At 38.9% G+C, this 22,955-nt stretch overlaps 1 protein-coding gene across 4 annotated transcripts in view; it reads left to right on the top strand.

Annotated features, from left to right (window-relative positions):
- Positions 1–22,955, top strand: part of LOC110836943 (RNA-binding protein 45) — a 35,697-nt gene that overhangs the window by 5,011 nt on the left and 7,731 nt on the right. For 2 of the 4 annotated variants that reach the window (XM_087345781.1, XM_022078679.2), the window contains exons 4-10: positions 1,400–1,563; positions 3,919–4,061; positions 4,379–4,518; positions 6,795–6,997; positions 12,251–12,362; positions 15,882–16,038; positions 20,398–20,507. In XM_087345781.1, the coding sequence (XP_087201907.1) occupies positions 1,400–1,563; positions 3,919–4,061; positions 4,379–4,518; positions 6,795–6,997; positions 12,251–12,362; positions 15,882–16,038; positions 20,398–20,505 (1,027 nt within the window). In that variant the 3' untranslated portion in view covers positions 20,506–20,507. The remainder of the gene's footprint in view (positions 1–1,399; positions 1,564–3,918; positions 4,062–4,378; positions 4,519–6,794; positions 6,998–12,250; positions 12,363–15,881; positions 16,039–20,397; positions 20,508–22,955) is intronic. The other 2 variants (XM_087345783.1, XM_087345782.1) reach the window with 2 other exon arrangements.

Raw genomic sequence — 22,955 nt, forward strand, 5'->3', positions numbered from 1 at the left:
AATTATTCATTGTCAGGACTTTTTCCATCGTGTTTTGTTTAAAATCCTGTGACGTTTCAGAGGCTGGTTCTGTCTCCGTCTTCAGGTGAGAGGTACCTACTCTGTTGGGTCTCACCTGAAGACGGAGATAGAACCAGCCTCCGGAACATCGTGGGCTTTTAAAGAAAAGATGATGGAAAAGTCCTGATAATAATTTTAAGTGTAATCTACCATCATCAGAACCCCCTTAGAATTGGGTAGATAATTTGGTTTAACAACTAAATATGATTAACTGCACAGTGAACTTTGTTACACAATACTATAAATTAACATAACGTAAATTTCAAATTACTGCCACTGTGGTCTAGCGGTCAGAACGCTGGTCTTGTAATCCCGGGGTCCCGGGTTCGGTTCCCGGCGGTGCCCGAATTTATAACTTGTGTTGGGCAAGGCTGTGGTCTAGGCCAGTGGTATTCAACCTTTTTTGTTCACGTACCCCCCAGATATAATTTCTCTTCCAACTTTGTACCCCCAAAGTTGTTGGTGTATAATTCAAGTTATACATAGTATATAATCTACATCTAAAATAAATTACATTACTGATTATTCAGTGTTTATAATAAAATAACATATTTTTTAAATTTGATGTCTTCGCGTACCCCAGGTTGAATACCACTGGTCTAGGCAACACAGAGTTTTCCTCCGGGGCTTCCCCAGTTTCTCCGTGGCATCCCAACAATTACTCCATTCACACACAGAAGAAGGCAATTGCAAACCACTTCTGTATCATCTGCCTAAAAACATATATGAACAGGTCCCAGTCCGAGAAAAGGATGGAAGGATCCTGTTCATAATATGTCGCCAACCTCCTGTAAAGGAGACAGCGTAATAAAGAAGAAGAAATTTCAAATTGTTTCTTTGATCCCCATCCAAAACCTAACATACAGAACGTACAGTAATTTTTAAGTTCTAAATACTTTATTATGTTATTATTTTATTACTACCTGGATATTTTGAGAATTTTGACAGTATATTTTGTATTTCACTGAATTTTTAGAATCATGTAAAAATTATGGAAAATTTTGTTACATAGCTTATTGACTCCAGGTCAAAAACTAAATGTTTTCTGTGGCATAGTAGAATTTGGCTTGCAGTTGTGAATGGATTTTGATTAAATTTGGTAAAGCATCTTTCCTGAAGTTATTTGTCAAAATTTTTGTCAGTAATGTACAAATACGGTTACAAAGTGTAAAGGATTTTTGGATTAAAAAGTGTTTCACATTTCAGTTGAAGTAAGTAATTTACATTATTTTGTTTGTTTTCTTAGGGTGTGTTTGAAGTGCAGTAGCCATGAGATATTAAAGTGAACTTTGTGAGTGTATATAAATGAATTACACCTGCTTACAATATTGTATTTCAGAGTATCACATGCTGCTAAAGCTTTTGAGGGTTGCGATCGGTCTTACAAAGCTGTATTTGCGGAACCTAAGAGGCAGAAGAATACTTTTGATATTTATGACCGCTTCAGTGCACCGCCATCAAGTGTTATGCCTTATGATGCTTCTTTCTCATCATTCAGTTCTAGTATGTATCGTATCTAGCATGGGCTATCAAAAGAAGTACCGTTTTTACATGTACACAGGTCATTCTCATTTCAATGGTAGCCAAATGTATTTTTCTCTTCTTATGATTTGTTTTGCTTCAGATCATATACATATTTCTTGATTCATATGCTTTTGGAATTGCTTATTTTTAGAAATCATCCATTTTTATGCACTGACATTAATGTTTGTCTGTCACTCTGTCTGTCTGTATGATTAAACTCAAAAATTACTTATCAGATCTAAAACTTCTTGACGATGGTGAAGAGTCAATTGAATAAAAATTTTCTTGGATATTATCCATCGTCTACTAAATATAAAACGTAAAACGACGTTTCGGAGATAGAGTCCCATCTCCGAAACGTCGTTTTACGTTTTATATTTACTAGACGATGGATAATATCCAAGAAAATTTTTATTCAATTGTCAAAAATTACTGGAGAGAACTGGATGAAATTTGGTATGTGTTATGCCACTGGGGGTTACCCAAAAAAATCGTATATTTCAGTATCTTAACATGGCGGATGAACAAACTTGTGAAGTGGGATCGACACTAGAGTTTCAGGAAATTGAAAAATAAAACTTCGATTTCTTAATTATTCTTGCTCAGTTATGAAAGTTTGTGACGATGGTGCGTTGTTGAAGCAAACTGTTTTTTTTGGACATTGTCTATCGTCCAAGAATAAAGGAAATCAATAAAACCACAACGTTTCGGAGATAGATTCCCACCTCTGAAACGATGTGGTTTTATGTACTTGTACGAAGCATCCTGTGAGGTTATTGGCAGTTGAGATTCACTTACGTTTTTGGAGATGTTTGTAACCTCGTTCATTTTTCCCAGACGTACAATATTTTTGTGCATCCGTTGAACGTAGTTTACTTATTTAACATTAATTTGTGTTTGTAACTTTGTATACATTTGTTTTTGTTTCTATGAATATTAATTTTTTCCACCTGTGCATCATCTAATAATGTTTGCAAATGTAATATTGTCCTTTTACAAAATGGTCATCGCAATTGCTTAGCACTAAAGTTGTGATATCTAAATATGTTATCATTTAACCAGAATAACTAAGAAATAATAATTGCAAAAATAAATACTTATGTTAAATTTGAAACTTTCATGGCAATTGAATGCTATAAAAGTGTTTCGGGTGATCGAGTTTGTCAACGCTGAGTTAAGAACCGACATCTCGGAGACTGGTTCTCTTTCCGTTGTTGGTTTTCAACTCGGTATTGATGCAGCTGGTCACCCAAGAGGATTTCGTGGCAAATGCTAATGTTGTAACAGAATATTGTTGCTTTTTTAAATTTGACTGTAGAAGACGCGAAGTACGGACTGGTCTTCTGTAAGAGGGAGTACTAGTATGTTGAGTGGTTAATTTAATATTCATTTGAATTTACTTGCTATAGTGTACATAGTTGTGATGGGTATTATTGTATAGTATTCAGAAATTACTGTCGTAGCAATGCAACCATCACATAATAAATCCATGCAAAAGTTATGTAGCATTTGAGGTTTTCACAGTGGTGAGTTTGAAAATTGCCGTCTTCCGGGTTGTTACTCCGTGTAGTCTAGTAGAAGTTTATCGACGTCTCAGAAGTCCTTGCTGCTTCCATCATCAGGGCTTATTCATCGCTCTGATGATGGAAGCAGCGAGGACCTCTGAAACGTCGATAAACTTCTACCAGACTACACGGCGCAACATCCCAGAAGACGGCAGTCTCCATCCTAAAGTTAGTTTTAGAGCCAAGATACTTTTCTTTTGATATTTATGAATATAAGTAATGTAATTAAATTGATTGTGGGAGTGACTATGGGAGATAACATTGCAACAAAATAATCTGGAAAGGTCGGCCATTAATGATTTGCTGCACAGAATTTGAGGGGTTAATATAGAAACGATAAAGCTGTGCCATGTAGGCGCTTTGGGGGAGAGGAGGTATAGCTTCTACCTATTCTTAACCTTGTCAGATGATAGGGGTGAATTATCAGCATTACCCCAGGAAAAGACCCTGGTACTCACTGAACAGGAAGCTGGGTAGGCCTCAAATTCAGTCTGGATGTAGACGCTAGAGGAAAAATCCTCTGCCTGTGTCAGGGATGAAATTTTGGTCATCCATTCTGTGGTTAGTCACGATACTGACTGAGCTACCGTGGCTCCGAAGGGTTATTAATACGAATCGTTTTATTAAATCTTATCTCAATTGTGAAGACGACAGTGGATTAATATTTGAGATTTTGTTTTAGAGAATGCCATAGTATTATCTGATTATTACCACAGAATTTGCAGCAGAAGTGGAAAACGTCTAGATATTTATTTCTTTCGTTATACAGAAGGATCAAGTTTCAGTAACCCAGAAAGTTACACATCTGTTCGAGTGATTGCATCACCGAACTTGAATCAGGACCAGTTGTGGAGGCTGTTTGACCTTGTCCCTGGTTTGGATTTCCTTCATCTCGACACCAAGTCCAGACTCGTATGTACTGCGTTAACTTATTGACATGTTTTTTTTATACAGTACGTCTCTGTTGTTTATGAAATAACATATTTTTCAGATTAAATAGTTTTAATATCCTGTTTTGTTTGTTTGACCACATTGCTCTTATTGTATTCTGTGACAGTATTGGTTTCTGTCCTGAGCTCGGACATTGTTTAGTGTGTTACTCCTAAGTTTAGTTTCCTTCTGGATAATGCATTTAGAATTTCCTGATGATGAATTCAAAGCTTATACTTACAGATTTATTCAGTCCTTCTAAGCAAGTGCTTCCTCATCAAACTGCGTTGTTTGTTCAGGGCAAGGGACAGGCAGTTGCTGTGTACAACAGCCCACAGGCAGCTTTATATGCCAAGGAGAAACTGCACGGATTTGAGTATCCACCAGGACAACGACTGATTGTGAAGCCTGATGTAAACGTACATGCTGATTTGCCTATGTAAGTGGCTGAATTATAATCGTGTCGTTCGTATGTTTAAATGCAGTGGCACATTTGCTGTGGCTTTGAGTTCTCTACTCAAGCAAGTACTGCGCAGCTCAAATTCATGTCTCACGCCTTATTTCTGTCTTAAAATCTGGTAAAGTAAAAAGTAAAGCTGTCGTGCTATACGCCATGTAGATGCTTGGGGAGGAGAGGAGGTAAAGATCATACTCGTTCTTCACCTCGGCACTAGATGGGGGTGAGTGGTCAGCATCACGCCCCGACCAGTGGGTGGACCCCATAGCCAGTCTGGACACGGTTCTAAAATCAAGTAGAATTGTAATTTTAATTCAGGAATGGGGGGAAAAGTGTGATGAAGTACAGTTTTTCTCAGTTTTGCTTTCATATTTTTATGGTTTGTAAGTTTAACCCTGTGATGATTATGAATGCACCAGCACATTTAATATAGGGTGTGGCATTGAATATGATTGTACATGAATGTTTTCCATTTTGTGTCATGCAGCGTGAATGTACAGAAAAGTTTTGCCTTTTTGAGGACTGATGAATATTGGAGACTGATTGTACTAAGATTTTTTTTTCTCGTTATTATATTTCTTACGTGTCACTGGCACGAGTTATGACAAATTGTTAACCTAAGCACTGATCGCAAATTGCTTATAGAAATTAGGGTCTGCTATTACTTAACCCTTTACGGCCCCTTTTAAATACCACTACGGCTCTCTGCTGGTCTATTTAAATGCCACTAAGCTATGTAAATTCAACTACTGTTATGAACTGATTTTCTTTTTCTTTTATGACTTGCATAAAGTGGAAGAAACTTTGCTAAATATGGTGAAAATATGTGTTGAAAGGATCATAGTTGCTACTGGTTAAATACTGACTGTGTGAAATATTTTTCACGGACTGTACCACTGTCGCTAATGAGATGCGTAATAAGTGGTGTCTTCCTGCTTCCTGTCATTCCGTAGAGAATAAAGCAAGTCCAAGTCGATAGATTAGACTTTCGAAATGACTAAACATCTCTTGTTACATGCAGACATATGATGTATAAGCATTGAATTTCATAATCTCAGAGCTATGCTTCCTGTCGAGCTGATTGTGTTCAAAAGCTCAAGATCAAGTCCAGCACCGTAAATTTGAAACAGAATGCGAAGTGTAAACAATGAAATCACTGCACATAAAGAATGCTTGATAAGAAGACAAAAGAATAAGAACATGTCAGTGGTAGATAGCTCTATGTGCAAAAAATAATTTAAAAAATATAATTTCCTATTACGAAGATGGATTATTTGTTTTATAACTTTATCAGATATAAGATACTTCTATTCTAAGTAAATATGACAGCATCACACCCGATGGTATTGCTTCACTATATGATGTATGGCAGAAAATTGGTGTGGAATCCTTCTTTGGACACGTGTCGGAATAAGACGACCTTTCTCTCTTGCCTCCTTTCACTGATATTAGGTACACAAAGTCTTACCAGGAAAACTAGGATTGAACTTGTGCAAAGAAGAAGGCTGGAATGATATGCTGACACTGTTTGTCAGCCTCAGTTTGACTCCAGATCACGTAAAAAAAATCGTAAGATACGTGGCAGACTCAGTCCGACATCGGACCGGAACTCGGATATTTAAATGTCGGACTCGGTCCGACAGAGACTACAAAGGGCTAAGAGAGAGCTTGGCCCTAGTGAGAGTTAATGCTGGGAAAATTTCTGGGTGGTAAAACCTCAGGGTTGGCAGGCCTGAGATTGAAGAGGCTTGTGGGAAGGAGTGCGGGGGTTTCTTCATGGTTTGCAGCCTTTGAAGGTGATTTAGCCCTCTAAGTGGACAAGCTTTTGTGTTGCTGTCTCCTGGTTGGCCCCAGGTAGTCTAACTTACGATGGTGTAGCCCAGTGTTATGATGAGGGTTTATAATGGAAGGAAAGATAATTACTGGTGATGTTCTTAGGTTTGTTAAACATTGTTTCTCAAAGGCTTAGTAATTTGTCTGAAGGAAGATTGCTGTCATTTGTGTTGTTGCACAATGTAGTCAGGTAGATGTTTACCGATGATTCATCACCCTGATGATGGAGGCAGCAAGGACCTCTGAAACGTCTGTAAACATCTAAAAGACTACGCACCGCATCAGCCCAGAAAACAGCAATCTTCAGACTCACTGTTGTGAAAACCTCAAGTCCTACATGATCTGAAGGAGCTGATTTCATAGTTATGTAAAAAAAAAAATCATTCTCTACCACTTTACTGATTATATGTGTATTTATTTTGTAGACCGTATGTTTCCAGAGGGAATCCAGTGGGGAGGGATCCATATGTTGGTGCGACTTCTCCCCGGCTGCCCTCCAGCGCAGGGCCTCCCCCAACTACAGCTCGTAATTCGGGCCTTCAGACAGACCTTGTGACTCTTGCTGAAACTATTGCACAGGCCACATCCATAATTCAGGCAGCTGGTCTCACCCAAGGTAGTGTTAGCAGTAAGTCTTTTGATCATCTGGCCTCTCTCTAGTTAGCAGGGATGAAGAAATCCACTTCTGAGCTGTCATTTTGTAACATCCATTGAAAGGATAAGTCATCCAATAGTCTCAACCAGTCAGAATCCAATATTCTAATTTTCTCGCTACGGCCCCAGGCATTTTGGCTGCTCTAAATCGGTGTAACGAGAGTCAGAAATTAGCCATTAATCATCAAGACGAGCAGCTGGGAAGCCTTTACCAACCAAGCGTGCTGTGCATCATAATCGGCGTCTGTGAGTATTGTTGGTTTTGCTGTCACTAGTTACTTCGAATTCACAATTGTATAAAGAGATTTGAGTACTGGTTCTATTCAGGTTTAGGTAATGGGGTTCATACTTGTATTCATTAGGTTTACAAACTTTATAATCTGTCTCGATTTGCTTAATTAACTTTGTTACAATATATCAATATATTACTGAAGTAAGAGTTTTTGAATTAACGCGGCAACCCCTTCGTCTCCAGTCTCCTCCAGCGTCAGTGCCTCCCAGGTGTGTGTTCAATACCGATGACAAGATGATGGCTGGCAGAGGAGACTTGGCATTAACTCCTCACCGCCGAGAGGCGTAGTATTTTATATCTTTTTTTTTTTTATATCTTAATTGCGTCATGTTTGTGTTTTATTGATACAATAATTTATTTACCGTCAATGTAACAAGATACAGTATCTAATGAGAAATGTTATAATTTTAAGTAATTTTAAACAACATTATTTTAAGTTTGTGTATAGACGGTAAATAAATTATTGTAGCGTAGTATTATGTTCGGCATTTAAATTCTCCCGTTTGCGGCCGGGCGTAATATTACGTCCGGCTTTAAGCCTAATTTCTTCCGCTCATAACTTTGTAACGAATAATGCCAGTGCAATGAGGTTTGTAGTACTCTGTTGTGGAAAGTTTTCTGTGTGTGTAGATCCGGCAACCCTGTTGAATATCCCTTCAGCGACTACCTGGGAGTCTAAAAATAAACGACTGGCCTCAGTGTTGCAATGGAGAACCCTTCAAGCAGTCGTGTGTTATTTGATGCTGAACAAAGGGCACTTCTAGACGAATTATTGGAAGTGACAATTATAGTAGCTCGGACACTGAGAGTGTAGACTTTGAATATACACAGTTGGTGACACTGGGAACGTTAGCGATTAGTGATAATGAGAGTGACAATGGTGGTGGCGAAAGCCAGGAAGAAATTGTAGAAGCAAATTCAGGTATTGTTTCCGGCAAGTATATGTGGGAAAATATAGAATCATTTACTGCTCCTCGGTTCGACACGGCTGGACTAGATGTCGTGAGTTCATTCGAAATCATTTTTGATACAGCTCTTGTGCAGCTCATTGTAGAGGAAACCAACAGATATGCTAAGCAAGAAATTTCTAAAAGTGCCCATCCTCTCACATTTCGATCTAGGATTAGGAAGTGGCAAGATGTCGCAGTAGACGAAATTTACGTGGTTTTGGCTCTATTTATGTTGATGGGCATTGTTCAAAAGCCTACAATCAGATCTTATTATGCAAAGAACCGGCTGCTGTACACTCCGTTCTCAACTTCTGATCCATTTGCTCCCATTGGTCACACACAGAGAGCTCATCTTATAAGGTAAGATTACAAAACCATCTTTTAAGAGGATTTCAGTGAAAAATTCATAATTATATCTCGTATAGTTCAAAAGTTATTGAAAAAAAAGTATTTTACAGCAAAATTTAAATGGACATTTAAAAAAACTACCGCCATCACAGCACAACAGCGGTATATGCTGGGTATTTAAACTTTCCGCGTCAACAGGTTAACTCTGAGCCGCGTGAAACGTATTTCTTCCTTCATGAAGGAACTGTTATAAAAAGTCTGGATTTGGAATTTTGTTTTGAAGGTGTAGTCCAAAATGTCCAGTAGAGACCACCTGAGCAGGTTGGGTCAGTGCTAATGTATTTTTTTTAGTCATTTGGGGCATTTTTTCTCTCTCTCTGAGAAGATTATAAGTTTTTATCAATTCTGCATACTCATCTTTGGATATCATATAATACCATGTAACAAGTTTGGTACATCCAACATCATTAAATATCTGTACGTCTGCCACTGTGAACCACAATTAAATACAAATTCAAATTGAACAGAACAAGTTGCGTTTATCTGTAGTAAAACATTCTTGGACTGTATGGAACTTCGACAGTATGTTATTTCATAAAATTGCTTATACTCACTTCCCTTTGCAAGAAAAATAAATTAATGTGAAATTTGATTACTACATATTTGAGTGTGTGGTAAAATGTTATAACACATTTTTATGAAGCACCTATTTCATACCAACAAAGTGACAGTCTCCTTGAATATTAGGTTCGATGTAAGTAGAATTTATGAGTACATTAGAATTTAATGTTCTCACTGCAGTGAGTACAAAGATGGCTGTCTTCTGGGTTGTAGCGTGGTCATCACCCTGCTGATGGAGGCAGTATGGACCTCTAAAACTTTGGTAAACTTCTTCCATACTACAAGATGCTACAATCCAGAAGCTGGCTGTCTTTGTGCAAATACATATATCAAAATGATTTATAATTTAGGAAAGAAAAATGTGTTTGTAATGGAAAGAAACTCTCTAAATCAGTGGTCCCCAACCTTTTTGTGCCTACGGGCACATTTGAGAGTTTATGAGATCGTGGCGGACACCAACCAATTAACAAAGCCAAATTTTCTTTTCTCTGGACAAATAAGATATGGACACAAATTAATACACAAAACAACATGATGTTTAATGATACAAGAAACCATGCAATCAAAAATACGTAGTTTTATAAGTACAATTATTATTACTCAAGAAGGAAGTTAGTGTGATGTTTGGCACCGCATTTCATCAGCCATTTTTTCAAATTTGGGAGTGTAGGATGATGCTGCTCGCAAACAATCGTCAAGATGGGCGTCAGTAAGTCGAGATCTGTGCTTTGATTTTATAATGTTTATGGTTAAATGGCCTTGATTATTCAGTATAACTTCTTTCCGTAACAACGTGGGCACCCAAAAGAAAGCCTTGGCGGGCACCATGGCGCCCGCGGGCGCCGCGTTGGGGACCACTGCTCTACATAATGGAGCCAATTTATTGATAAAGGCAGCGATATTTTTTTGCAAAACCAGTAAGGAATTTTTGGTTCCAGTAAGCATAATGCCTAATAAAGCAGACACATGAAAATATGTGTAATCAAAAAAGTTGGTAAAAGGAGAACCCTTGCAGTATATTGTTTCACATCTCAGTGCAACTTCAGAATAACATTACAAAATAATTGTCATAAGATAATCGAGGTCTATATGCAAGTTCACACAGCATCACAACACAGAGGACCATCGGTAAATATATCGCCTTTAAAAAGTTACTGTAAAACAAGACTGTCTGGTGAAGTGTTTACACAAAAGTGGGTATTTATTAAACCCCAGTTGTACAAATGATAGAAATCACATCCTTAAGTTGATGTAGTTAAGAAATATTTGAATTTGATTAGCTTTATTGCTTGTGGCAGAATATTGGGCAAGGGTAGCAACATCAGTTGTTGATAACGAATTGAATGATTATGTCATGGTATGGTGTTATGTTCTATCACTAATATAATCTAAACCTTAACTGTAATACCAAGTATTGTAGTGTAGTGATTAGTGTATAGTTTTAATGGACATTTATTAGAATGTAGCGTACACAGTGTAAAGAAATGTGTATGTTACAGGCAATGTATAGAATGCCTAAAGTCAGTAGGCAAAGTATGGAATAAATTGTAATGTTAATATTGTTTGGTTGTGTGAATTAAAATTAATCAAAGTCGATTGGGTAAGCTGTCATGATGGAGGTTGTGCGAGATAGTCGCGAAAACATGAACGTAACAAAAGTATTGAGAATTTAATAACAGTTGTTTTATATACTAACCTAACCTAACAAAAGTTTTGAGAATTAATTTATATTAAGTTTTTGCAAATAAATAGTATTACAGAAACTTCTGTGTTATATGTAAGACTTGAGGTTCTCACAGCGGTGAGTATGAAGATATCCGTCTTCTGGGTTATTGCGCTGTGTAGTCTGGTCGATGTTAACCAATGTTTCAGAGGTCATACTGCCTCTGTCATCATCGCCCTGATGACGGAGGCAGTATGACCTCTGAAACGTTGGTTAACATCGACCAGACTACACGGTGCAACAACCCAGAAGATGGAAATCTTCATACTCATCGCCCTGATGATGGAGGCAGTATGACCTCTGAAACGTTGGTAAACATCGACCAGACTATACAGCGCAACAACCCAGAAGACAGAAATCTTCATACTCATCGCCCTGATGATGGAGGCAGTATGACCTCTGAAACGTTGGTTAACATCGACCAGACTACACAGCGCAACAACCCAGAAGACAGAAATCTTCATACTCATCGCCCTGATGACGGAGGCAGTATGACCTCTGAAACGTTGGTTAACATCGACCAGACTACACAGCGCAATAACCCAGAAGACAGAAATCTTCATACTCATCGCCCTGATGACGGAGGCAGTATGACCTCTGAAACGTTGGTTAACATCGACCAGACTTCACAGCGCAATAACCCAGAAGACGGATATCTTCTGTGTTATATACTTTGCTTAAAGAATCAGGTATTTTATAAAGTTCCTAGGTATTCTATAGAATACTTAGGCAATAAACTATTGGTTTCATACATTGCCTAAAAGTTCTAGGCATTTTATAAAATACCTTGGCGTTCCATAGAATGGCTGAATTTCAAACTTTGCCTCTGACTTTAGGAATTCTATACATTGCCGAATTTCATAGTTTGCTCGTAACATATGCATTGGGTCTCGGACCTGCACATGATCTTTGCATCGACACCAGACCCCTACCCTACCGACAGAGTTACGAGGGAGCACGTGCAATCGAGCAAAGTATAGCCTTTACTTTAATTTTGCTGTCGGGCTTAGAAGTTATCATTAATTTACTTTTTTTTCTTTTCAAATTAGGCATACATATTAGTGTCTGATTAATAAATAATTGTAATTAATGGAATGTGAGAGGAGTAAGAAAGCAATCTTGGTCTATTTCAAGGCATTATCCTTTCACTTAGTAATTTCAGTATTGCTGATATTCAAATTAAGTGCCGGAAAAGCAATCTGGCATATTAACTACGATGATGATGTGTTCGTTGATCGGTTTTTATCAGTGGGTACATCGAAATGACATAACATGTTCCACTGTTTGTTGCAGGTGGGACAAACAGTGTCGCACAGACACGTGAAACATATGATCCTACATATTGTTCAGTAAAACTCCCTGAACCTCAGCCACTTGCACCCATGGATGCAGAAACTGCTGAAAGGCAAGTAGACTTTTCAGATTACTCGTTTTCTTTTTCATCATCTTCATCCATGGACTTTGCCACTTTGTTGTCATTACAGGGAAATTCCAGTTTTAGATTTTTCAGTCTAAAGTATTCCTGCATATTGTTTATTTTTATGTAATCTCATTCAAAACTCCATATAAAATAATACATTGTTCGCCCCAGTTTAGTGTTTTTTTTAAAAAAAAGATAGTACCCCCGTTTAAGGAATGAAGCTAATTCCATGCATTGGATCTTGACTCTTGTTCAGTGTTCATGTGAACGTCGTGTGTGCAATTTTTTTTATCATCATCATCATAATTTTGTTCAAAGCTGCAAGGAATACAAATCCTACATTTTGAAATTGTTTTTATGACTGAAGGAGCCATGTTCTGTTTTATTTTTATATAATCTCTATTTAAAGTTTTTCTTGATTTAAGGTACAAAATGCTTGTTCCCCAGACAGATATTAATTGAGAGTTTCACTGTAACTTATTCACCATTTTTTATCTATCTTTTTTACACTCATTTTATTTTTATATTTATCTCCAGGTAGTTCTTGTTCTCGTCAGCATGTAACTGTTGTTTCTCGCCTTCCAGTTTATCTTAATTTCTACAGTAATTTATGTAGACATCTTAACTTTAGTTCTCTCACTTACTCTTGGTCATGCTTCTTAAGAATCAAATAATTTACAGTCTTCTTAATCTATTTCAGTTCGTGTCTGTCAGTTGCATATTGTAGCGGTACTGGTATGAGATGGCTTTTATGCAAAGTGATCTTTTTTTTCTCAAAGAGATGTCTGATCAGCTTTGTAGATGGTACCAACAGTCAAAAGACTTGTGATTTTCATATATTTTCTGACAAAGTACTAACTGTTAATGTTTTTGGTATGGCGCCATGCTGTTTTGATAGAAACATCCAAATATTTGGATTTTTTGTACTTCTAGATGGAGGCAGTCACAGAAAGAATAGACTTATGAAAGTTAATATTTAATTTCATTGCTTTTTATTAGGTGCTCTGAATGGCTGTAGCATAAGCAAAGAATGCGTATGGGCTATGTATACAACTGATCATGCTGTCACCTGTCAGTGGCCATATGAACTCTGTAGTTACCTGTCTAGTGGTCAGAACACTAGCCTTGTAAGCCTGGGGTCCCGGGTTCAATTCCCGGTGGTGCTCAAATTTATAACTTGTGTTGGGCAAGGCCGTGGTCTAGGCATCACGGAGTTTTCCTCCGTGGCATCCCAACAATTACTCCATTCACACACAGAAGAAGGCAATGGCAAACCACTTCTGGATCATCTCTGCCAAGAATGTATATATGTATGAGCAGGTCCCTGACAACCTGAAGAGGTTGGAAGGATCCTGTTCATAATATATGGACCTGTCGTCAGACAGAACACTACAAATAAAAATAAAATAAAGCCTTATGTGCTGTTTGATACTACACCCATTTGGTATGGGATCCTTCATGTTGATGGCATTGCCAGTAATACTTCATGTTAGTGCTGTCACCCAACCTGTCCTCCCCCACTGATGCATATATCATTGACCCCAGACAACTCTCATGTCACACAATTTGCAAAAATCAAGAGGTCTCTTTCGACATGATTTAACCTGGGAGGAATTGAATGCTAGGCTAGTACATAACCATTCATAAAGGTGAAAATTTGGTTAATACTGTCTTCTCTGAATGTATGGGGTGGGACTGGCTGAGACCCCCAGCCCATTAATTTCTACCTTTTGTGGGGGGGGGGGTTAATCCAACGCCCTGGAGGCCCCTCACATCACTGCTGGCTTTGAGTTCGCCCACAGAAGTGACTGGGTGAAGAATACCATGGCAACCATGAAGGGTAGGTAATCTGTGATGTCATTATTACGCAGTTAGGATCAAGCCTAGGATCTTTGAATACAGGGCTGGTACTCTAACATCTAGACTACCAGGGCGAACCTCCTTTTATTGCTGCCTATCTAGGTTTTTGGGGCTGATGCAACCAAGACCATGGGTCCACTTTAATATTTCCTGCCTTGTGTGTGGGATGTGGTCAGACCAGATCTTGCAATCCCCATCAACACTGCCCACCATGAGTCTGTATGTAGAAGGGACTCAACATTGAATCCACAGCTGTGCATCCCCAAGAGGATTCCTCCATGATGTCATCCATTTGTATTGAAACGAAGATCTTTTTATAATACTAGGCTAATATAACTGCTATAATAACATCCAGCTGACTACTGCCATCTATTACAGGCTGTGTTAACTATTTTGTATGCTGCCATCTGTTAATGGCCATACAAACTATTTGATATTATACCGAATAGATGTGGCTTGAAGAACCTTTAAACTTTTGTGTACTCTGCAGAATATATCTTTCCAGTCTTTTAACCTTTATCTTACTAGCATTCCCAGTCTGGGACATAAGTTGTGTACTCAGCCCTACGAACGTTCCCGGTGCGGAACTCAAAACTTGCAACATTGTAAGTAGACTTGGCTACGTCTTTTGGCCTCTTTTAGGGGCTGCAAATATTGAATCACTTTCTCTAGGGTTCTGACAAGTTCAGCCTGAGCTGTCGACCAGGGAAATATGACCGTAAACAGCAATAAACATTGTTATTGTCAAGTGGGTTTTGGCTTCATTTTCAGACCCCCTATTCAAAATTTCTCACATTCTTCCTCATGATGGGTGAAAAGAATGTGTATCCACTGAAGTAGCAGAAAAAAAATTTTCTGCGTGGTCATTAGTTCACAACCAGGGCTTCTATCATGTCGAATGAGCTTCCAAAGAAGAAAGTAAAGTTACTAAGGCCTATTTAGGCAATTAAGATATTAACTGCATTATTAAAAAAAACTATGTATTCTCTGTTCTATTCGAGTAAATATGGCTTTTATTTCGTCAATTTATCATGTTTACTTTAGATAATATTAAAGTTTTTCGTAGAGCGTGCACAAAAGTTAAAAACCTGCAGAGAAACTCCGTAGGGCTGCTACCACTTTGCCATTTAAATTCCCGTCGTTTAAAGGTTAATATTTATAATAAGCGTTGCTTCCTTCAGTGTGGACATCAGATGTAAAGAGTATCGAAAGGAGTAGGGAGGTATTGAATAGGCTAACGTAACGTTAGAGAAATGATTTCTGGTAGATGAAATCAGAATTTTATTGTCTCAGAAGAAAATTTATTGTTACCATCATTGACATTACGTATTGTTTGTCTTTCATCAGTATGTACAGCAACTTGGAGCTTCGGAAATTATCATTGGAATGTTTTTAAGCTTGTCATTATTTATATTTTATTGAACAGGTTAGCTTGGTGGCAAAATTCGTGACATATGTAAGAGCTACTTTGTCCAAATCTTGGTGAAGAAACCAGCATTCACACTTCTTTTAGTGGAACAGTATTTTATGAGGCTGTGACCGCTTCCAGATCCTGCCCTGCTGCTCATTCATGATCATCTTCACATCAGGTCCAGTGCAATGTAATCATTATAATTGAATCAAACATTTTTTTTGCTGATCCAGGTTGTTCATTGTGTGTCACCCCTTGCCACCGCCAATGTTTGCCATGAGAGATGTGTTTGGCCGCTTTGGGAATCTCATCGATGTGTACATGCTGAGTGGAAAGAACTGCGGCTACGCAAAATATGCCAGCAAGGAGGCAGCTGAACAAGCTATACAGGTGAGTTTCTGATGTTTTGAACATCTTAGCAGTGCCAGCGGTAATATTTCTAAATGTCCCTTTAATTTTTTTGTAGTGGAATTTTTAAATTTATTTTCAGCCCATATGAAAAAACTGAATATTTTGTAATCTTATTTTATTGTCAGTACGTTATACACATTTGGGATACTAAGAATCAGATTAACCCTTGGGTTTGTGTCGACGTACCGGCTCGTCCTGCATTTAAATCGAAAGCTGAGTGTTCGCCGTACGTTCTCATCCGGCTGTAAGCCTAATTTCAAACGCCCATAATTATGGAAACAATAACGAATTCTTAATGAAGTTTGCAGTGTTCTCTCGTGAAACAATTGTTCTTTCTATTCATGTATTGGCAACATCGCATTTCTTTGATCTGAGCTGGCAAGTGTACGTATGAATGCGTGACCTCATGGTTTCGAAAACCTCTGCTTTTTGACATGCACATCTCATCCATGTGATGTGTGTGGAAATCGTGGTCTCTCTTTTTATTATACAAGGTCTAAACTCCTGTATTCTCTGAATTCTGACAAAACTCTTCTTCCTTTTTCAGTTTTTGATGCTCACAAAGGGAATGTTTCTTTGTTGATTTGTAGGGTTCCAACACAGTCCTTTATATACAGGGCTAGTTTAAATGATGTTCCCGATTTGAAAGACACGTTACTCACGTTTGATGAAATTCAGATGCACAAAATTGGTACCAATGGAAAGAGAAACTCTCCAAGTTTATGTCGGTATACTTCGCGGCCGCATGGTAACACTGTTTGCCGCCAGGGGTGATATGAGAGAAAATGGCTGCCATTGAAGACAGGGGAGCCCTTTGTGTCCTGGATTTCCACATTCACCGGTCTGTTATTAGTGTGCAACGGCATTTCTGAACCAAGTTTGCGGCAGATCCACCCAGTGGACATACAATTCGTAAGTGGTATTCCGAATTTAAGAAAAGGGGCTGCTTATGTAAGAGAAAGTCAACCGGCCGCCCATCAGTAAGCGAGGAAACGGTGCTGGGAGGAACTCGACTACAGGCTGGATGTGTGCCGAGTTACCAAGGGGGCTCACATTGAACACCTGTGATGTACTGAAACAAAACTTGGAGAGTTTCTCTTTCCGTCGGTACCAATTTTGTGCATCTGAATTTCATTAAACGTGAGTAGCATGTCTTTCAAATCGGGAACATCATTTAGACTAGTCCTGTGTGTGTATATGTATATATATAGAAAACATGCTAACCCTGGAGAATTATAAAAATTGTCCGTCCAGAGAGTGTGACTGTGGCCCAACACAGGCTCAACAAGGTTGATCACTGTATAAATTATGAAAGACCATTCATGTCCGTTGCGTGATTCATAGAAGTTGTAAAGGTGTGAAGATCAAGCAGTTCTTGCTATAATATGATTTTTGTGTTGATTTCTATAAAATTACCATCAATCTGAAGAGGACAGAAATATGTCTCGTCCACTGTAACGTCCTGCCATTTTATGGTCCTGTAGTAGAATGTGAATGGCATTACACGTCTTGAAATATTCTGCCGTGCATGTTAGTTGCATCTATACACGGTGCTGCAAAAAATGTAATGAGGTTGGAATGAAATAAAAGTTGTCAGTGGAACCACGGTTCCGGAGAATTTGACGTAAATACATCTATACGGAAAGGAAGTTTATATATTGGCTTTATTCTAAATATTTCCTTTATACCCGCTTTACAATTGAGTAAAGTTTGATTAAGACTTTGCTTATTTAACTTGAATTAGTTACACTTAAGATGGGTCTGTGGTAGCTGAATGTAATGTAAAGTACTGTATTTTAATGTAATGAAATGTAATGTAAGGTAATGTAATGTAATGAAATGTAAGGTAATGTAAGGTAATGTAACGTAATGAAATGTAATGTTTTATAGGTAACAACAATGCCGAGTAAACAGATGACGTTTCCTAGGTAACAAAAATGCTTGAATGCTTAACTTGAATTAGTTACGCTTAAGATGGGTCTGTGGTAGATGAATGTAATGTAAAGTAATGTAATGAAATGTAATGTAACGTTTCCTAGGTAACAGCAATGCCGAGTAAACACGACGTTCCCTGGGTAACCATTACACTTTTTTGCCGAATGACCCTTCCTTATAGACATATTTACGTCAAAAATATGCGGTATGAGTGTCATTCTGGAAAAAGCTGCTATAAACGCATTGAAGTGTGACTTTGGCAGTTCGCTAACTGTAACCAGTTGGGATTTCATTGTTGTTTTATATGGACGTGCTTTGTGCATTGTGTATTATTGCATCATCAGAAACCGCACAACGGAACACGTCAACATCTAGTTTTGCGTTAAGCTGGGGAAAGCCCCGCTGAAGCGCGTGAAATGTTACGAACAGCTTATGGGTGTGAGGCTTTGTCCCCAGCACAAACGTTTCAATTGTTCAACCTTTTCAAGAGGCCAGAGAATATGTGAAAGATGAACCTTGCAGTGGAGGACTGAAAATGACCTCCCAACTCTGAAATAGTGGCCAAAGTGGGCAATTTACTTTAAAGAGACTGACTGCTGACTGACATTCAAAATGATTGCAAGGGAACTAAATGTTAATAAAGAATTGATTAGGACCATAGTTATCACAGATTGCAACCATACGGGACAAATGCTAAAGAAGAAGAAGATAGTTATCACAGACTTGGAACATTCTGGTCGGCAGCTCTTGCATGACAACGCGCCTGCACTGCGCTTATTCGAGTCTTGGGAAAAGAAATTTCTCATGAGATTTTCGACCGGTGTATGGGACCGGTGCCAACCCAGCATCGTGAGGAAATTGGGGAGCTACAATGAGTAGCGTAATCCGGTCAGGAAAGCTAGCAATGGCTGGGGGTTTGTCACCGTATATCTGATTGGATGATCGTTCACCTCTGCTTAGGCATGTGAACGTGAGGCCAGCAGCCAGCTAGTCGGCTTTGGCTCTCAGAGGGCTGTTACGCCACGGATTATTATTTATGATGAAGGATTCAGACTAGCTGTTGGTGTGGTGGTAACCTTGGATAAGAGAATAACTGCCAAGCCAAACAAAGAAAATTGAGCTTCTACTCAGGCTTTGATGTCACAATCAGCATGGCCAGGCGCTTTAAGATGTTGCACATTTACAAATTTGGAACAAAATGCACTTCCAGATGAAAATAAAATAAAAATAATGATGCATCTGACAACATGCTTATTACCCGTTTCCCTCAAAATAGTCTCTGAGGGACTTGATACACTTATTACAGAATTCATATAATCATTGGAATGACTTGGCAAACTCAGCTGCTGTGATGGTATTCAGTTCTGCCATCACATTATATCCTGGCCAATACACATGAACTCTTCTATATGAGGTGCGATCGGAAGGTTTCCAGACTGCGCGTATAAAAACATGTACACTTATCTCAGGTATTAAATTCATCCATCACCCTCGAAGTAGTTCCCCTGGGAGTGACCACAACGATCCCTGCGCCGTTGCCAAGCCTGGAAGCATCCCTGGAAATCTTTCTTTCTCAGCCTGTCAAGCACCATCTGCGATTCTGCCTGAATCTCTTGCCAAAGACTCGCCAAAACGGCTACGGAAACCTATGAAATGCTAAAGCAAGCATTTGGGGAGTCCGCAATGGGTTGTGCACAAACTTTTGTGTGGCATTCACGTTTTAAAAATGGCCGAACCTCTGTCAATGATGACGAGCGTTCTGGACGACCATCTTCGAGCACAACACCCGAAAATGTTACGAAGATTCGGCAGGCCATTCACGAAGATCGACGTCGTACCATCAATGACTTGTGCGACATTGTTGGGATAGGCTATGGGACCTGTCAGCTGATTCTAAAGGATGGAAGCGGCCGTCAAAGTGGCGCAACCACAACTGGCTGCTGCATCATGACAACGCGCCAGCGCACACCACCCTCAAAGTTCGGCAGTTTTTGGCCTCAAACACCATGGCCGTCATCCCGCACCCTCCTTATTCGCCGTGTGACTTCTTCCTCTTCCCAAAGATGAAAATTCAGCTAAAGGGAAGGAGATTTGAGACGATAGAAGAGATTCAGGCAGAATCGCAGATGGTGCTTGACAGGCTGACAAAGAAAGATTTCCAGGGATGCTTCCAGGCTTGGCAGCGGCGCTGTGATCGTTGTGTTCACTCCCAGGGGAACTACTTCGAGGGTGATGGATGAATTTAATACCTGAGATAAGTGTACGGGTTTTTATAGGCGCAGTCTGGAAACTTTCCGAGCACCTCGTATCACCTGTATTCATGTGTTGTAATATAGCCATAAGATAAATAAATCACATTATTATGAGTAGAATATTATACTGACACTTTGATTCCTGTTGCAGACACTTCATGGTCAAGAAGTATGTGGCATTCGGTTAAAAGTGATGGCTGCTGATCCTCGTAATGACGACCGCAGGAAGAGGTTGCGTATAGATGACCATGATCTGTAGAGGTAAGTTCATAAATTCACTTTGCATAATTCAGGCATGTCTTAATGTTATGACAGTTTGAATCTTAATTTTAATTGAAACTTTTTTAAAGAGCTTTATTTTTTATTTTGGTGTAGATGTATAATGCTTATTATGAGATTAAGAGCATTCCAGTCATTTCAACATAGATTTTAGATTTTGTATGTGTTGCCAAAATCAGTAAGGCCAGTAATTGGTTGTGTCGCCATCGGTGGACTAGTGGTTAGCGTGCTCCCCACTGGACACAAAGTTCGCGGGTTCAAACCCGGCCGAGGTTGATGGATTTTAAAGGGTGATAAAAATCCTTAGCTCAACTTCCTTCGGAAGTCGGCGGTCCCATGTCGTAGATTTACAGCATGTAAAAGAACCTTACGAGCATGATGAGATGTTTCGTAAGCAAAATTCAGTGGCCATTTCTCACCCAAGTCTCTCCTTATTCACTGCTAGATGGCTCTAGCAGACAAATCAGGATTGAGTAGAAATTGTGCAGTCAGTGAGCTGGTCACTCACTACTCACAAATGCACACTTCAAATCTAAGAAACCTCCAAAAGGAGGCGGCAAAGATCCACACTGTGTTGTAGGGCTGAGGAAGAAGAAGAAGTAGTAGTAGTAGTAGTAGTAGTAGTAGTAGTAGTTGGTTGCGTGGTGAGTTATAAGTGGGGTGTTCATTTATATGTTATATGAAGGCTTATGTGACGTGTCAGCTGACACAAACAAAGGATCTGCATTTTAATTTTTAATAATATTCAACTCTATATTTGATACTTTCTTTATCTTCAAAAATGGAATGACAACATAATGTGGTGTAATGGATTTAACCAAAATTTTAATATAGTATTCAAACTCAAAAAAATGTACGTTTTGTTTGAGTACATACATAATACTTCGGAGAAGATATATGTTATACACTTCATTGGGTTATGAATATACTCAAGCGCACATATATGGTATACCTATTTTTAGACACGTTCATAACTAAACATCGCAAAAATGTGCATGTTGGCTTTACTGTGTCTGTCTGCATTTAATGACTTGAGAACTCTTTACGTTATCTGTGGCACAGCGCTAACTATGTCTTCCTTAATAAGTGAAGTAATTTTATGTCTGCTGTTCCTTCTGATTGGATTCTGTTCTGACCAAGTCAGTATTTTTACGTGATAAGGTGGCGACTGACTTGTAACATTTGCCTGTAATGTAACGTGTTACAAATCGAGCATTACACAAGTGAAGACAGCGAACGGAGCCGCTCACGCTCGCGGGCACTCCATCGTGTTGTCGGTTTTTTCCCGAATCCCTTTGAGTGTTACGTTACAAGTCAGTCAGTCAGTCAGTCGAGCGGCGTCGTAACGAGCATTCACGAGTTCTTTAGATAAGAGTAGCGTATTAAATGAAACAAAGATAACACAACCTCCACGTCCGACATATTGAATGAAATGAATGGAGCACACACGAGCACAGTCGAGCCGGGCGTTCAAAACGAGCATTCGATACGCCTCATCAGTTGTGGTGTAATGTAACATGCTCGCCGCGAATGTTACATTATGAGTAAATGTTACAAATCAGTCGCCACCTATATGCGGCACACGGCGTGTAACACAGTTATGTGACCAAATCGTCACTGGCTGACCAGACTTGTTTGAAAAATAATAGCCAAGTCCGTTCCATTATGATTACAGCAGCGTCACTCAATGAGGGAAGTTTTCATCGTCTGTTCTGTTACTTAGGACCAATCTGTCACCTCTTCTCCGTATCATGTGGCGGCTAAAATCTTTTGAGCAGATATTTGGCCTTAAGAGAGATGAAGGGACAGGAGGCTGGAGAAAATGCATAATGTGGTCCTTTATAGTTTGTACTGTTCACCGTATAACATTAGTGATCAAATCAAGGAGGATGAGGTGGGCAGGACATGCAGCAGGCATGAAAGGGATGAAATATTCATACAAAAATTTGGTTCGGAAGCCTGATAGGAACAGACTACTCGGAATATGAAGGCGTAGGTTGGAGGATAATTTTAAAATGTATGTTAGGGAAATTTGGTTTTGGGGGTGTGGATTAGATTCATTTGGCTCAGGATAGGGTCCAGTGACAGTGTCTTGGTAATAGGTGTTTGAGTTTCATAAAATGTCGATACTTATTGAGTAGCTAAGCAACTATTAGCTTCTTAAGGAGGACTGTGCGCCTGAGGATGGTGAAAGAGCCATCTACTGAGATGTAGTGGTTTAAAGAAGCACAATAGCTATTAAAAAAGTAAAATAAATTTTCAAATTTGTAAGTAAATGTGGTTTATTTTAGGAATGATTTTAATAATTACCTGGACAGACTTATGAAGACTATGAGACAGTTTGCCAGTGACATTTATACCAATTGCAATCGCAATGCGTGGTAGTTGTGTAGTAGTGAATTGACGTGCCTGGATGCCTACATTTCTGTG

The sequence above is a fragment of the Zootermopsis nevadensis genome, unplaced genomic scaffold (genome assembly GCF_977971745.1).
Source record: "Zootermopsis nevadensis isolate Lab colony 2312 unplaced genomic scaffold, Znev_1.0 Znev_ptg000009l, whole genome shotgun sequence".
Classification (NCBI taxonomy): Eukaryota; Metazoa; Arthropoda; class Insecta; order Blattodea; family Termopsidae; genus Zootermopsis; species Zootermopsis nevadensis.